The sequence below is a fragment of the Exophiala oligosperma genome (genome assembly GCF_000835515.1).
Source record: "Exophiala oligosperma strain CBS 72588 unplaced genomic scaffold supercont1.3, whole genome shotgun sequence".
Taxonomy (NCBI): Eukaryota; Fungi; Ascomycota; class Eurotiomycetes; order Chaetothyriales; family Herpotrichiellaceae; genus Exophiala; species Exophiala oligosperma.
Window position 1 is genome coordinate 2260023 of NW_015622820.1, and position 15886 is coordinate 2275908.

Consider the following 15886-nt stretch of genomic DNA (forward strand, 5'->3'; position numbering starts at 1 on the left):
TTCCTCTTCACGGGCGAGAAAGTGAGGACTCGGCTTGCACTCCTATTGTACTCCCGTCGTAGGTTTCGTGAATAACCACCATGGCACCTCTGGACTCTTCCTCACCCTATGCCTTTTTCTTTCTGGGTGCTGTCAGTACCGAACCGAGGTTGGGGGATTCCAATCCTAAGTCCCCATCCTAACCTGCTTTCTACCTGGGCCGTCCACGCAAGACCGTAGAGAAGAGGGGGGTTCTGTATGGATGTAGACGACGAGCTGATCATCGTTGGTTTCTCTTTTTTCTTCGACTGTCGTTTTCGTCTAGTGACCACCAGTCGTCGGTAGACCCAGGTAGACCTTGAATGAGTCGTAGCTGTTTTCAACCCGTCAGCACATGCGTAACAACACATGTTCCATACGATGGTTCCAGTCCCGAAAAACGGGAGTCGGTGGGTGGAGGAAAGAATGAAGCAAAAAGAGACATACATGAGCCATTGGAACGCCGTCAATGTTCCTATCATGACGATTCTGACCGGTAGACCATTCCACAAACCAGTGAACCCAATGTTTCCGTAGATCCTGCCCATGGCTTTTCCTGCAGATTCACCGGCTGTTGAAGAGTCAGTTTCTTTCTTTTTTTTCTTTCTGGTAAACCCCCTCCCACAGGCTCTTCGTTATGATATTGGCTCTCTCGGACGGGGAGGGTTCACGTACCTTTTCGTTCCGAGTTCAATTTACTCACCATGACGTCGGCGGGGTGACTGACGACGGCGCACGCGATCCCGGCAATGTACCCACCCAAGAAGCTCACGCCCGTCTGCTGCAGTTTGTTGTAACTCTCCTTGGGCCTGCCGAGCGTCTTGTAGATGTAGCGCACCGTCTCTTCGAACGTGGCGAACTTGCACATGGTGTAGGGGATCTGCCGGCCCCAGAGGGGCGTGATGCCCTTGTACAGCCCGGCCATGCCCTCCTTGCTCACCACCTTGCTCCACCCCTCGCGCAGGTTCTGGGCGTACGGGGGGAGGGTGGTCTGCATGCGGACCTTGATCGCCTCGAAGGGGCACAGGAAGATGTCGGCGATGAACTCGGCCGACGCGGAGGCGCCCAGGTAGACGAGCGTCCGGTTCGCGTGGGGGAAGAGGTTGTCGCCGTACTCGTGCTTGAAGATCTCGTAGAAGCCGTACTTGCCCAGGCCCTGGAAGGAGTAGCCGACGAACGTGGGGGACCAGCCGAAGAAGACCCCGCGGAGGCCCTCGGACGCGAAGATGCTGCGCCAGGCCTTGAAGTTGGACGTGTACAGCTTGCTGTCGACCTGTCGTCGGGTCTTGACCAGGTCGAGAGGGGTCACGAGCGTGTGGGTTGGGCCGCACGCTATGACCCCTCCCAGCATGCAGGATGCGAAGTATTTCGTCTGTGTTTGGGAGAGATGTCAGAGTCGGTCGATGTCGAGGGGACTTGGAAGAACGCTGGAAAAGGTTGGGAACTCGCGGGCGGGCGGGCGCGCGCTACCCAAGTACATACCGAGTTTGGCTCAATCTTGCCAAATGGGTACGACTTGAGCGTGTCGGCTGACGGAGGCTTCAATGCGGATGCCATCTTTTCGGTCTCGTCTCGCAGAGATACACAGAGTATGGTTGTGACCGCCAAACACGCACACACACAAAAGTCTCAAATTCCGACACAAGTAATTGGGGACGGCAAGTCTATGGTATGTTTCGAACTCGGAACTATTCGAGAAGGAGAACAAATCAACCGCTGAACGAGTACCGCAAGAGGACGAAAGCGTGAAGAGAGGAGATTCGGTGGTAACGAGGCTACAGTAGGTTCAGCAGGAGTGATTCAAGTCAATCAATGGAGGGGACAAAAGGCTGCGAGGGAGCAGGTGTAAATAACACTGGGGTAGACAGCGAGATTGCGCAGGCCAGCTGAGATATGGCTCATCATCCCTGCCGTAAGAGCCGTAGCAGCCGCCAGGAGCCGTGACATATGAGAGGCTGAATTGGGCTCATGCACACACCCTGTCACATCCATGTCATTGTTGATAAAAAAGATGGGAATTCTACCAGTGGAAGTTGGATTGAAGGTTGACGCTGGGAGCTGCAAAGACCGCCAGCTAAACCTCGATAGGCATCGTTGGGCCCTAATAGGCTTCGATAGGCTTCATTTAGGCGTCATGTAGCCGGAGATTCCGTCGATCGGCCACTGACATCATGGCAGTACGACGAAGCCTGATGGAGCAGGAACAGGCATTCCATAGGCCCGCGGGACAGTAGAGGCACCTAAGACATGGGCCACTGGCGATGATTCAGCATCGTACATCTTCTCACTCAGCCAATACGAGGGATCAACCTCGGTTTACCGCTACGAATGCCACACTATATTCTCTGACCCACGCCGAATTCGTTGCCAGCTGCGAACAGACCTGGCGTCGCGTCAGGAGGGAATAATTGATCCCATTCCGCCTATATAACATTCAATCATTAGCTTCCAGACCCAACTGCAAGAGAACAAAAATTTATGACAACCTACCCAGTTGATATCCAACATGACTGAATCTCCTCGTGGGCCGCTGGGGTGCAATTGCGGGATGTTTACTTGGTCGTTCGGAAAACCTGAGCCGATACCATATGGGTTTTGGCCGGCTTCCTCGGGCATGGATGTTGTCCCCATCGCTGGCAAGGACTGCATTGAAACGACAGGCCTCGATGGGGCATTTGTTGAGCTTAAAACTGTTCGCCATCCCATTTGATCGGGGGCAATCAGTGGTGGCCATGACTCGTTCGTACCAGAGTCACTTGGACTGTTAAAGTCACCTTGTTGACCAGGTGATGTTTGATATGGTTCCGACCAGGACGGGCGGTGCTGTTGCTGCTGTTGAGGTGGTACTTGTTGACCCGAATGTGGGCTCACACTCTGGCCAGTAGTAGTGTCGCTTTGTTTCCTATGCATGGTTGTTGAATCATATCTCACATACAGAGTCGCCGGAGTGTCAAAGCCCCAGGTCGCATCTCCCGACGTTCCTTGACTCGAAGCTGGAATCGCAGCATCAGGAGACTTAGGGTTACTTTGGACGCCGCTGTCTGCTTCTCCCGTATCTCGCTCAACAGTTCTTGCGGTGGGTAAGCTGGCTGGCCGGTTCGCCATACTGATGGGAATCCTTATTCTTCGGAGTTCCCGGTATACGTTCGTTCGGTCTCGTATGGCGGTGATAATAGTTCTGGCTCTTTGCGCACGTGACAAAGTTGGGTCGGGCTCAAAGACATAGTCAAGCACGTCCCAGACGCGGTCTGCATCTCTCAAGTTAGGCTCATTGTAGACTATAGTTAACAGGAGGAATGCCATGTGCCATTGCTGATGTGCACCGCCGAACCATTTCCACTTCTCCAGCAACGGTAGACGTTCCATTGCAATGGCGCTCTCACACGCCTTGAGCGCACTCTGCACGGTGAGCTGGACAAGTCGCTCAGGAACCACGTTGCTGGCATTATTCAAATACCGATGGAGAACCATGACATACATTCGCTGAATCAGGAGAGTCATAAGGAGATGTGCATATTTCTGTATGGGCACAGCAAGATCAAAGGTATTGTTGTATTTTGACTCCATCGCTCGGCGAAACGACTCGACTTTCCCAAGAAGGTGCGTCAACGATATTCTCTTCTTTTCTAATCGGATACGATCGAACCAGATGATGCGTTGCATTTCCAGACACTCAAACCGAATGCGGGATACTGTCATGTCTGTCCATTGGTTTTTGGCTTCCCCATGGCTGCTTAGTAACAGATCGGCATCATTGATATTCATAGGGAACCGTGTGTCGTAGTCCTCACGTTTGATGCCAGGTCTGGGACCTTGCGTTTCGCAAGTTCGAAAATCCAGCGTGCATAGTTGAAACCACACAATGCGCCGGACGTGGCATTCCACTGGACTCAGACCGTAGACGTCTTGCGGGTCGCGGTGTAGACCCATACATTCTGCCAATCGAATAGCCATCCCAACAATGACCGAATGTGCGCGAGAGATTTGATCTCTACACATGGGAATCAAGTATATAACAAGTGCTTGGAGCGTCTCGAGTTTTGTGGCCCGGAGGAACGAGGCTTTGCTCAGCGCAACTTCTGTCCCAGTCTGAAAATTTCCCAGGACTGTGCTCTTGGGGCGCGCAAATATTGCTGCTACATCTCCCTCTGGCATGCTAGCCACAGCTGAAAACAGTGTTGCCAGTACAAGTGATTGCTGCCATGCGGGAGGTTCAAGGCCAGCAAGCACTGCAGTCCAAAAGTTGTCGTAGTGCAGTTGAAAGCTCGGCCAATGCACCACCCGAACGGGGAAATGAACATTTTCGTAGTATTTTCGTATCAAAATGTCGCCCGCTCCCTTGGCCGGAAGGAAATTAATCAGCGATCTCTTACTGCCAACGTCGCCAAAGAGAAAACCCGAACCGGGAGCGATGTAGGTCGGTCCTGGGGCCAAGAAATCATAGCCATGATCTGGAAGCTGAGGTAGTGTTGATAACTTCTCATCCTCTGTTCGACGGTCGACATTTGGATCGTTGAGTTGGCTCGCAACCTAAGAGACGATTAACATGGCTCCTATGTGAAATCACTTCACCTACTTCTTCGCCTATTCTAGGCCTGAAAAATCCCCCGAGTCGTTCGGTGAGTCTACTATGGTCAGTACTATCCCATATCGACAAGGGATTTCTTGAAAGTGACGCACCTCATCTTCCCTACTTTGATGCCCAAGTCCAAGACGTCGTCGTTGGTGTCATCTTCATAAGCGCCATCAATCACTGCCATCGGTGTGGGCTCTAGACCTTTTATGTCGTCAGGAACAGCAGCCTCGTTGTCGGAGCTACTATCTTCGCCTCCAGGAAGATCGGCAGAAGTTCTGCGATGCGATCTGTCGCTGGAGCTGGGAGTACTTTTGCCTTCTCTACGGGCAACGTCCTGCTCTAGAACCCTCTCCAGAGAGCCCATCTTCTCTTTGATCTCATTGAGGCGCTGCTGGGATACCGAATCCAAGGCAGGAGCCAGGAACAAACATTCGCGCGAGAATTTGTTGCAATTGGTGCAAGGATGAAGTTTATCGCATTTTAGTTTGCGGCGACGACACTCCAAACATGAAGTGATCATACGATTTCTGCGCCGTACCTTTTGGGACTGTGATCGCGCTTTGTCGCCAGCCGAAGAGGCGTCATCAGGGATTTGTGGTGATTCCATGGTGCTTCAGAGTAGGCGCTCAAGTTCCTTGTCGTGGCGCACAACAGCGATGGTAGCCTTGTGGTTACATAAAAACGTTAGAGAAGGTAGCGGGGCATGTGCCGTCGTCGCAAGAGCGAAGATGACTGAGATATTTTCGATGCCGCACGAGCCGAGGCACGGAGGAGAGTCAGAAGACTGAGGAAGGAGAAAATAGTGAAAAGCAAGGATGATGACAAGTGACGACGAGAAGAGAGGAAGTTGGCCAGATGTCGACACTAATAGACACAAGACTCGAGACAGAAAAGCGTTGATACAGTACGCTTCGTTCTCAGACCTCCGCAATACTCGTGCTAAACATCACCAGCCTAGACCTTGTCTGCACCCGTGCCGTATCGTATCGCATCCGGATACGAGCGAGCTGTACAATAGCTACCTTACTCCGTACCTACCTAAGTAAAGCCGGTTCGTACCTGGGGATTCTCGATAGGCTCCCCTAGGGCATTGCCGTGTCCACCCAAGGTTGGGCGATCTGGGCGCTGAGTCAGGCTGCATGTGCTATTTCAACTGCCCACTCAGAAAGACAGCAATAGCAATATGCATCATATGGATATATGCGTCCCCGTAGTTTCTCAATCACGTGGTGTGACCGATCTCATTCCGTTCTTCTTGGCGTGTCATGGCAACATCAAGTCAAGGTCTTCGTGAGCTTGTGCATGTTTTCTTGATCTTCTTCTCAATCTCAAACAATCTCTCATCTATCAATTGCTCACATTTGAAATAGACAACACCAGGATTTGAGTCAGATCAATCATTGGATTCATAGCTTGTAGTATAAGTTTCGAGCTCAGTGCCTTGTGACGTTTTGCCCAACAGCTCAACCATCCTCGTCGCGCTCCAAAGTCGGGGGGGTTAGACCAGGAAATCCCATACCGGCAATACCTACACATCACCATACAATTTAGCTTGCATCTATAAGATTCAACCAGACATCGAAAATGTCGTTCAGCGACGAGGCTCTCAAGGCCAAATTGTCGACATTGAACGAGACGCAAGATAGTATCGTCTCAGTCTCACAATGGATCATGTTTCACAAGTAGGTCAACCACACACATCTTCACCAGATACACACATCTAACATCGCCCTCCCCAGGAGACACGCAGATAGGATCGCGAACTACTGGCTGACCCGTCTCCGCGACTCGCCGCCCGCCAAACGTCTCAACTTCATCTACCTGGTCAATGACATCGTCCAGAATGCACGCGCGCGCAAGCGAGCCGAGTTTCCAGACGCCTTTTCGCCCCTCATGGCCGAAGCCATCCAGACGGCCTATCGGTCTTCTCCCGCAGAGATCCAACAAAAGATCCGCCGGGTCGTGGAGGTCTGGCGCACGCGGAATGTCTTCGAGATACCCATCCTCGAAGCCATCGAGGCTCGCGTCGACGAGGTCGACAAGACCAAGGGCACAAGCGGCGGCACCAAGAAAACTTTGATGGGTAAATCTCTGTTCAACTCGTCCTCCTCGTCCGGTCTGCCCAAGGAACTCGAAACCCTCGCGCCGCTTCAGACCGCCGTGACAAAACAAACCCTCTCGGCCCGCCCGACCATCGACGCCGCGCAGACCGAATACACCAAACTCACCGATCCGTCCGCCGTCCTACCCAGCCCTCCGGTCCACGCGGCTCGGCTGTCCAGCCTGATCAAAGCTCTCGCTGCGGCCGAATCCTCGGTCTCGGCCAGCATCAAGGCCCGCAAGGCCCTCGTCGCCGACCTCGAACGCCTCCTGGACGTCAACAGATCCGCACTCGCCAAGGACGAAGAGACCTTTCTCGAACTCGAAAGCCGCAAGAACAGCACCGAGGCGAAGAAACGCGAGGTCGAAGACGGCATCATCCGAGGCCTGTCCGCCGCCGAGCAAACCCCCGGGGCCGCCGACCAACCAGAGTCGACGACAACGACCATCTTGTCCCCCGACCTGAACGAGCCGTCGAGCGACAACGGCGGCGGCGCGGCCTTCCTCTCCGAGCGGCCAGAGATCGAGGCCCTCACCCCCGAACGCGAGCCAATCGACGACTACGGCTCCTTCTTCCAGTCCCCTCCTCCACCTCCACAACAGCAGGACGTGGGCTACAACGCGTCCGCCTCGCCGCCGCGCGCCAGCAACCCGGCCATCGCGGCGGCACTGGCGGGATTCTCCGGCGTCGACTACGCCCCAGGAGGATATTCAGCCACGACTCCCGACCTTGGTGCCGGCTCGCTGGGGCGGGGACGCTCGCACAGCGGAGGACACCACGGCACGAACGGCTCAAGTGCCAAACGACGTAAAACGTCCCACGGGGAGGACGAGATGGTTCCTGACCTCGGCGAAATGGGCATGGAAGGGTTCGGACAGACTGACGCCGAGGCCGTCAACGACGAGACCTTGCGTAACCTGGATCGAGATGTCTCTGAACTTATCAGGCAGGAGGGCGGAGGACAGTGAGTGATTCACGACGTTTGCAAACCAAAAGTCAGGCATGGAGAGTGTTTTAAATCCGATCCCCAGGCTGACAACGCAGCACACTACGGCGGGCAGATAAGGAAACAGTAAGCCATTGAAGGTATCATCACAGTGTTACTATGTACAAAGAATATACCTTGACAACGTTCATTCTCCCGTGCACACACCCCCTTGTTCCTTCTCGACTTCTTGACAGGCCAATGTATTTTGTATTCCAATCAAGAAGGGGCCAGAAAAGTCTGATGCTGCCTGTTTGATTGACCTTTGACATCAACCCTGGTTTTGTCAACCGTTTGAAACTGTAGCAAGTCATCCCTTGTGGCCATGAACCCTTTTGACGCGTGAGGCCGCTGGGGAGACCGTAAACCCGTGACCTAAACATTCTGGTATCCAGGTCCGTAGACAACTATCTCTAGGCGTGTGTGATATGGAGAAATCTCCAAGCTGTCATCAACAGAACGTCACATCATCATCGGGACATTTTGCGACTGGTAGTAGTAATAGTCGGCATGAAAGCAAACAATGTCCACGCTTATATCCACAGGCGTCACTCGTCAAATCGTTCCCATCCCTCGTTGATTCTGCCTTTCTCAAGTGGTAGTAGGTCTCTTCAAAGGGTGAGCCTCGGTGTTCAAAACCCACCGGTCCAGGTCCACGACCGACGGTTCACTGAAGATGAGGTAGAAATACTTCAACGTCTCGGCCAGCCAGAAACTCTCCATGCGGTCGCTCTGCTCGGGCATCGGAAGCCTCACGTCGTTCACGGCGGCGTGGGCGATGGACGTCTTCGTGGCCGTGTTGATGCGCTGGAACATGGCCCACGCCGCGTCCTGCAGCTTCTTGTCGCCCGTGATCCGGTAGAGTACGAAGATGGACTCGATGGCCTCGGGGCGAAGAATGTACCGATTGTCCCCCTGGTCCGTGTACCCGACGGCGAGGCGGTTCTGGTCGACGAGCTTCTTGCCCATTTCCGAGGGGGTCGCGTCCCTCGGCGGGGTGGGGGAGTTCTTCTTCCAGACGGCCTCGTACCACTTCGCGTCCGTCCACTCGCACTTCCCTGGCGGAGGGGGGTCGACGCCGACCTGGCACGCGGAGAGGTGGAAGGTCTCGGGCATGAGGCCCGAGGGCATGGAGTTGTACGCCCAGAGGCACCCGTCGACGAGCCTCCGGGCGACCGGCAGGTCGTCAGGGCGGCCGAAGATCTTGGCTCCGATCCCGACCATCCCTCCGACGAAGCAGGCGAGGTGCTGTCCCTGAGGTTCGAGGCTCGAGATGGGGATCGTCTCGAGCGTCGTCAAACCGGCGTTGCCGCTGAACAGGAGGTCCTCGCCGCCGGGCACGAGCGGCCGGAAGAAGAGGTACCTCTTGGCGGCCTCGATGGCTTCCTCGTACATGTGCTTGTACTTCCCGTCGCGGCCACCGAGCATCATCCACTGCTTCGGCAGGTACTCGTACGTCGAATCGGCCATGCCGCCCATCGTGAAGTGGTTGACGTCGAACGTGAGCGCCTTCGCGTTGACGATGGTCGGCCACAGGCCCGGGATCTTGGTCTGGTTCTGCGCCGACTCCATCGTCTCCGCTATCCGCTGTATCACGTCAAAGTACTTCACGTCCCCGGTGACTTGACTCAGCCGCGTGAACTCGACCGACAGACTGCCAATCTCCGCGAGCAGAGTGTTGGTGCTGGGTTCGATCTCCTTCCCGACCGCCGTCACGCGCCACTGCCACCGCGCCATGGGCATGTGGTTGGGCGTGTCGAACGCCGAGTACAGTATCTCACCCAGCTCGCGGGCCTTGTCCAGCAAGGCAGGATACCGACCGTCGGAAAGGTCGTACGCGGCGAGGAATCCGCCGAGGTATCGTATCGTGGTTTCAAAGACGTTGATCATCTCCTCCTGGCTGGTCGTGAAGTCGATCTTCTTCACGGCCTCGACGCACTGCTCAAAGTCTTCCTTCAAGTCCATGATCCAGAGCGTGTCCATGGTGTCGACGAGTGTCGCGCCCCATCCGCCGAAACTCATGCGCGCCGTCCCACTGATGGGGCCGACCTCGTCTGCACCCCATGCGTGTTTCTTGTACCCGTTCCACGCGTGGATAAATGCATCTCTGACGACGCCCAGTCTGGTTTCTCGCGTTTTCTTCTCGTCCAGAGACTCCGGCCTCAGTTGAAAGTCATATTGGATCTTGGGAATATTCTGGATAGGACCGGCCGGTGGACTTCGAAGGTCAGTGATGGGATATCTCTCGGGATGCTTCGTCCAGTGCAGCTTGCCGAGGGGCGCGCTGCCACCAGGAGATACGGACGGAGATTGAACATTGCTGCCGGTATGTAGGAATAAGTAATATACGACGCAGGCGATGAAGAATGCTGGGACCAGCCAGAGTCTTCTGATCAAGATCATCCTGGGAATTAACTGCGCTTCTTCACGTTGTATTCCGGGCTCAAGAAGAGGTGTCAAAGCGTGTCGGGGAGCTGCGCATGTGAAATGCTGATATCAGCTCGATATCCAGTCGCTCCAAATCATGTCTAGGTATTCATTGTACAGAGAAGGAAAAAAGGTCTCATAGAAACTCGGGTCGGAAGTAATAATAGTGGTGGTTCTGACGGCCCCCATCTGTAGTCAATCGTATTGTAGTACGGGATGTTGAGGGTCCAATATACGGGGTACGGATACTCGTAGAGTCGTACGGAGTTACTGGTACAACGTTGTTTCGGAGTGTGAGCACGCGCCCGCCGACGAGCAACAACCCTTGCTCACCCGAGGCTGGGCTTTACTGGGTGCCTATTATTTATTCTCTGGGGACTTTTAGGGATAACCTTTTGGTGCCTGAGTTTAGTGTCAAGGCTCCCGAGCCAGCACCAATACGAGCAAAGCTCAAGTACCCCCCGCATGCATCTGCCTCAAGGTATATCAAATATTTTTTCGAGTCCAAAGTTTGCAGATCCTCGACATACAAAAACAAGTGACATCGCTCTCTTTTTTTTTTCTTCCCTTCTACCAGCAGCAGGCAATATAATGAACTACACCCAATGTGAAGATCAATGACACCTTACAGTACACGTCTTACTCGTACAGATACAAAGACACTTTTGTTTGAACACATTCATTTCGACCCTCGACAATCATCATATCATGCCTTCAACGGCCCTCTTCTACCTCCCACTCGCTCCGACTCAAACATCCCCCACCTCGACACTGATATCACACATTACACGTACTCTCCCCGCCGACCCTTTACCACCGTTCATCCTCGATCACCGTCTCTTCGTCGACACATCTTCCCTCTTACCCAACACCGACACCTCTAAACGTTCATTCACGAGCATTCTACACCTGTCTCAAATCCCACACGATTCATTTATCGGTACCACTGGTGCCGGTGCCGGTGCCGCCGCCCCTCCTTCCCAGCCTTCCCAATCCACTACGCCCACGACGGAACCTTCTCTGACAATCACGTCCCTTCCATCACCTGCGACGGACACGTTGACCCAACTCATCGGCACGAAACTTCAACCTCAGTGGGCTCATCGTCAATCCGTCATAATCGACAACGGAACATCCCTGAGTCTACACGACGGTGACTACACGGTCCGTATAGGTGACCTGAAGACATCACCGAGGGGAAACCAACCGCTGAGTCTCCGAGGGACCATTCTCGAAGTCACCTACAACGCTGATAAAGATGAGGACGTCGAGGAGGCGGCCACCGACGGCGCGACTGCGACTGCGACCGCACGTGTGGGCAAAGAGGACGAAACCCTCCTCCGTGGCGTCGTCGACGCACTCGCCGAGTCGGCGGGCGTGTCAATGGCGGGCGCTCGCGTGTTTTTCCGCAAGACGCTCCGTCAAGAGCGAGGCAAACTACCCCGCGGCGTGACCGATTGGGACCTCGTGAGGTTGTACATGACTGCACTGCGCGGGTCGAGGGGTTGAAAGACTTGATGATTGATTCTCGAATCTTTTTGCTCTACAATATGATGATACATACACTGCCTGTTTGTATGCCATGCGAGTATATTGGGCCCGAACAACAAATTCCTACAACACAGAAATCCCACCTACAATCAACGTCTGGACGTCAAGGGTCCCCCGGTCCAGAATGGTATCATTCGATCCGAGGTCCACAATGGGACTGGACGATACTTGTACACATGGATCATGCCCGTCCCACAGTGGGCACATTCCCCCGTCAACAGCGACGACATGGCAACCAGCGGCCATCAAAGAAAAGAACCGTGTCCAAGGGCACTGTGTGGGAGAGATGAACGTCGAACCTCAATTCATACGGTCGCAACGCATGTCAATGACTCTCGCCACGGCGCACTGGCGCGCTCGACGCTCTCGACGCTCTCGAGCCCTCACGACATTTCCGATCTGATAGTCAACAAGATGCAATTCCCCATCGAGCGGAAATTCGAGCTTTTGTGTATTTCAAGGCGATGTCGGCGAGTTATGGCAAATCGACATGGCATTCTTGTCAATCATCTCATCTCATCTCTTCACGTCAAAATCACACTAGGAAGGGAATATCTAGACCCTCAGACTATAGAGAACGGATCTTCCGGACGATTCTCAGGTGTTTTCTTTGTTGATACCTAAATGTTTATATATTGCACATGTAAAGTATGTACTTGTGAAGATGGTCGTCAAGTATGTACAATGACAAAGAAACAAAACACACAAAGACCGACCCTGGTTCAATATCTCGGGAAATGTTGGACAACCTTTGCCATGCCACGCCAAAAAAGAAGACAGCACACACAAATATCAAGTTGCCTTGTAAACCACCCGTGATCTCTTTTTTTCTTTTGCCCTCTAATAAAGAAAACGCCGCCGCCATGCCACGCCATGCCACTCACTACATGTCGTACCTTATTAAGGTAGGGTATGTAGATAAGAGAGGAAAACTCAAAAATCAAAAGTCGCAGAGCAAGCACTGTATGGGCAGAATGTACATCTCCCATGTATATGTATACTAAAAAAGCACAAAGGAGACAAAGTCATTTTTGACCACGGCCAACAATGCAATGCGAGAATTCAAACGCTTCGGGTTTTCTCTCTTGCTTTCTGTGCTCTTTCTTTTTTCACCTAACAGTTGGCTCTGTTTTCAAACACGAACTTTCGCAACCGACAATGCAGAAAGATCCGGCTAACACATTGAGTCTTACGGGACAGGTCTCTGCCTACCAAGTCTCTGCAATATATTGACCAGAAGCCTTCTTCTCGGCCCAGAAACTTTTGGCCTCGTCGAGGTTCAACTTGCCCTTGGCCATGGCGACATCGACGAGTGCGGCCTCGACGCCTTCACCCATGCCCTTGGAACTTCCACAGACAAAGATACGTCCGTCGAGGGCGTTGATGATGAACCAAACCAAATCAGCTTGGTGCCGGACCTCTTCTTGGACATATCGTCCTTCGCCGCGACGAGACTGGACCACTTTCTTGACCTTGTCTTCGTGCACGCCCCAGTCACCCGAATAGAGCTCATCGAGTAGACTGTCCCGAATGCCCTGCAAAACCCACACCTTGTTGGCGCAGTTGGCAGACTTCAATCGTCGGTGAACAAAGCCTCTGAATGGGGCGACGCCCACCCCGGCACCGATCAACAGCATGGGTCCGTCGCTGACGAACTCGCGGGCCAGCGGGTTGGCCATCAATCCACGGAACATGGGGATTCTGAGGTCGAGGTCCTTGATGTCTTTGCCCTCCTTTTCGGCCTGGATGACCTGCTGGGCTAGTCTTTCCAAGAACCCAGACGACACACCCGTCCTCGTGCCCGTAAGGTAGTCTTCGGCTTCGTGAACCGACACGGCAATTTCAATAAGTCGTCGGCATTCCGTGCCGTCTCGTTGACAAGAGACCATGGGATCTTGGGAAAGTGAATAAAATCGTGGCATGAGCTGGTTGAGGACGGAAAGAAGGTAATCGAGCGGTGGCCTAGAAGACGGGAAAGCGTCTAGGACTTGTGGAATGGTCGTGTATGGTCCCGTTCGGAGGTCACAGAATGTGCCCTGACCCTGCGCCGAAGACAAATACATCAGGATCATCTTCTCGTGCTCATCTCCTGCATATTCTCCCAACAGGCGGAACAATTGTTTCGTCGGCGCATAGCTTTGAATGTCGGAACACCACGTCAATAGTTCTCTTCTCGTCGTGACCAGCTCCCTCGGAGCATCGTCGCCCCAGATTGTTGGCCACCGTCCTGAGGTGGTCTTTAGCAATATCGGTTTGTCCCGCACGAAGCTCGGTACGCCCAACGTACTGAAAATCTTTTCCACCATCTGGGGAGAGTTCGGCGCGCACACACCGATGGCACCTCCTACGACAAAATCAACGTCGCCACCTTCGACAGGGTAATCTGTCACGTCGATATCGAAATGGTATGTTCTTTTCTCGGCACCGGATTTTGTCAATTCGCGCGCGTGGAAGAGAGGGGCGGAGTAAACTTGGTAAGGAGGGTGGGGGGTGACGAAATTGGGGGGGTGCTTGAGGACTTCGGTGGTCTTTCGTTGCGGTGGTTGGGCGTATGTTGCATTTGTAGAGGTAGAGAGTGGCTCCAAGGAGACTGTCCTGGTGGGCATTTCGACGATTCCAGTCAACTCACTGTCCATACTCAGCGCACCCAGCTTCAGCTTCAGACTTCGGTACGCATCATTGTCGGGCTCTCGGATGGGTCGGGCACCTCCGGGGATCCCCTTGGCCGTCAGCTCTTGCAGCATACAGCAACCTCCGCCGCAGCACGCCTTCTGCACCATGGCAGTGGCAGTGCCCGCTTGTCCCAGAAATCGCCTTGCATCTTCGGAATCTTCCGAAACCAACACGGTCGAAGCTCTTCTCTTCCTAGGAGATTGAGTCTTTAGGAATGTCTGGCCGTGCCGTTGTTGTTCGTCGAAGGAATCGTCGGACGAGTTCTCGGTGGGGGTGGTGGGGGTTGTGTCTATACTAGAGGCATCGTTGTCGGAGTAAGTGCCCGTGGTTGTGATCCTCGAAATAGGTGATTGACTGAATTGTGACGTGCTCGTCGACAATTTCCGCGTCCGCGAAGGATCTTCCGGTATGGGATTGTCAGGGTGTGAATGTGCCGTGAGAGGAACTGCTTGGCCGGCGGAAGACATGGACGTGTGAGCTGCGCTGCTCATCCTGAGATTTGTGTGTGGAGGGATTGAGTGGTGGTGGCCGCGGCAAGCACCTGGAAAATTGTAGGAGAGGTTAGATGGCTGTGAATGTCGAGGAAAACAGCGGGAAGCATTCTTGAAGAATCGCACTCGATTCAACATGAACTGAAGCATCCAGAAGACGGCCGAGGTGTTTGAAAAGGATTTGAGATCATTATGCAAGCGGCTGATAAAAAAAGAAAGGTGAGAGGGAACTTACGAGGGTGCTGAGGAGTTGGAAATGTGGATGATGTAAGAAGGCCTGGTGCACCGAAAGTGCGGAATTCTGCGTGTTTTGTAGGAGCGATTCAGCAGCCACTTTGGTATCTGTACGCGATGAGACGACACTTTGTTTGGTGCCCAAGGAGACAAGACAGGCCAAAGCAAACACAGCGATCGCGTGTGCCCTCGCTCTTGGTCTGATCAGACCATTCCCCGAGTTCGCCGAAAGGAGTGTGAGGGTCGAGAGGTATTCGAGGGGGAGTAAACGATCGCGACGTTGAATAATTAATGAGGGTATTATTTAACGAGTTCTCTCAAAAAGAGGGAAAAGAGAGAAATCCCGGGAGGCGGCTCACAAGGAATTAAGAAATAAGAACAATGGGGGAATTGTCGATGGGCGTTGCGGAAATCGGCAAATATCGGTGTCGAGCAAATCAACGGTTGGTAGGCATCATGTGGGCTGATTTATGGACTGATTCCGTTCTGTTTCTTGTTGGGCTTTTCCATTTATTTGTTACGGATACAACTACTTGCCTTTCCTTCATTCCCCGGATCACGCCCTCTCCCTCTCTCCTTCTTCCCACACATGCCGATGCTCACCGAATATCCTTGTTCGCTCTTCATTCCGCGACTCTCAAATCCTCGTACGAGTGGACGAACATCTCCTGTACTGTAACGAGTTCCTGCTGGTGAAGTGGCGCAGAGTGCACGGTGGTCTCCGTCAAACCCCACCATTCCTTGATCCGTGGAAGAAAGATTGGATCAGATAAGATCATCTTGTCATGGATTATCTTTTTTGAGGGTCAGAAATTCTAAACTATGGAGTG

General features: G+C 53.4%; 6 protein-coding genes across 7 annotated transcripts; 2 read left to right on the forward strand and 4 right to left on the reverse strand.

Moving 5' to 3' along the window:
* Nucleotides 1–300: 300 nt before the first annotated feature.
* On the reverse strand, nt 301–1575 carry PV06_03593 (uncharacterized protein; the record flags this gene model as incomplete). Its single annotated transcript, XM_016404401.1, has 4 exons — nt 301–352; nt 466–589; nt 694–1390; nt 1501–1575. The coding sequence occupies 4 exons, from the start codon at nt 1573–1575 to the stop codon at nt 301–303; spliced, it is 948 nt and encodes a 315-aa protein (XP_016265406.1).
* Nucleotides 1576–2354: 779 nt separating this feature from the next.
* PV06_03594 (uncharacterized protein) lies at nt 2355–5201 on the reverse strand (the record flags this gene model as incomplete). Its single annotated transcript, XM_016404402.1, has 4 exons — nt 2355–2441; nt 2509–4548; nt 4595–4643; nt 4699–5201. 4 exons carry the CDS (start codon nt 5199–5201, stop codon nt 2355–2357), a joined length of 2679 nt encoding a protein of 892 aa, XP_016265407.1.
* Nucleotides 5202–5931: 730 nt separating this feature from the next.
* On the forward strand, nt 5932–7695 carry PV06_03595 (uncharacterized protein). Its single transcript, XM_016404403.1, has 2 exons — nt 5932–6276; nt 6334–7695. The coding sequence occupies exons 1-2, from the start codon at nt 6179–6181 to the stop codon at nt 7661–7663; spliced, it is 1428 nt and encodes a 475-aa protein (XP_016265408.1). The 5' UTR covers nt 5932–6178; the 3' UTR covers nt 7664–7695.
* A 55-nt stretch (nt 7696–7750) lies between these two features.
* PV06_03596 (uncharacterized protein) lies at nt 7751–10287 on the reverse strand. The gene has a single exon (XM_016404404.1). It carries the CDS (start codon nt 10081–10083, stop codon nt 8272–8274), a length of 1812 nt encoding a protein of 603 aa, XP_016265409.1. The 5' UTR covers nt 10084–10287; the 3' UTR covers nt 7751–8271.
* A 375-nt stretch (nt 10288–10662) lies between these two features.
* PV06_03597 (uncharacterized protein) lies at nt 10663–12372 on the forward strand. Its single transcript, XM_016404405.1, has one exon. The coding sequence runs from the start codon at nt 10816–10818 to the stop codon at nt 11614–11616; it is 801 nt and encodes a 266-aa protein (XP_016265410.1). The 5' UTR covers nt 10663–10815; the 3' UTR covers nt 11617–12372.
* PV06_03598 lies at nt 12250–15419 on the reverse strand. Of its 2 annotated transcripts, XM_016404407.1 has the most exons (2): nt 15058–15419; nt 12250–14872 (listed from the first exon to the last, which is right to left on the reverse strand). In XM_016404407.1, the coding sequence occupies exon 2, from the start codon at nt 14820–14822 to the stop codon at nt 12867–12869; it is 1956 nt and encodes a 651-aa protein (XP_016265412.1). In that variant the 5' UTR covers nt 14823–14872; nt 15058–15419; the 3' UTR covers nt 12250–12866. The 2 variants fall into 2 exon arrangements, with proteins under 2 accessions (XP_016265412.1, XP_016265411.1); XM_016404406.1 differs by having other exon boundaries at nt 12250–15078.
* Nucleotides 15420–15886: the final 467 nt, after the last annotated feature.

What these genes read in the sequence shown, in the direction of transcription:
- PV06_03596 (XM_016404404.1), bottom strand. Translation starts at nt 10,083, where the DNA reads ATGATCTTGATCAGAAGACTCTGGCTGGTCCCAGCATTCTTCATCGCC.
- PV06_03595 (XM_016404403.1), top strand. Translation starts at nt 6,179, where the DNA reads ATGTCGTTCAGCGACGAGGCTCTCAAGGCCAAATTGTCGACATTGAAC. An exon ending in CAATGGATCATGTTTCACAA is followed by an intron (nt 6,277 to 6,333) that starts GTAGGTCAACCA and finishes CGCCCTCCCCAG; the next exon opens with GAGACACGCAGATAGGATCG.
- PV06_03598 (XM_016404406.1), bottom strand. Translation starts at nt 14,972, where the DNA reads ATGCTTCAGTTCATGTTGAATCGAGTGCGATTCTTCAAGAATGCTTCC.
- PV06_03597 (XM_016404405.1), top strand. Translation starts at nt 10,816, where the DNA reads ATGCCTTCAACGGCCCTCTTCTACCTCCCACTCGCTCCGACTCAAACA.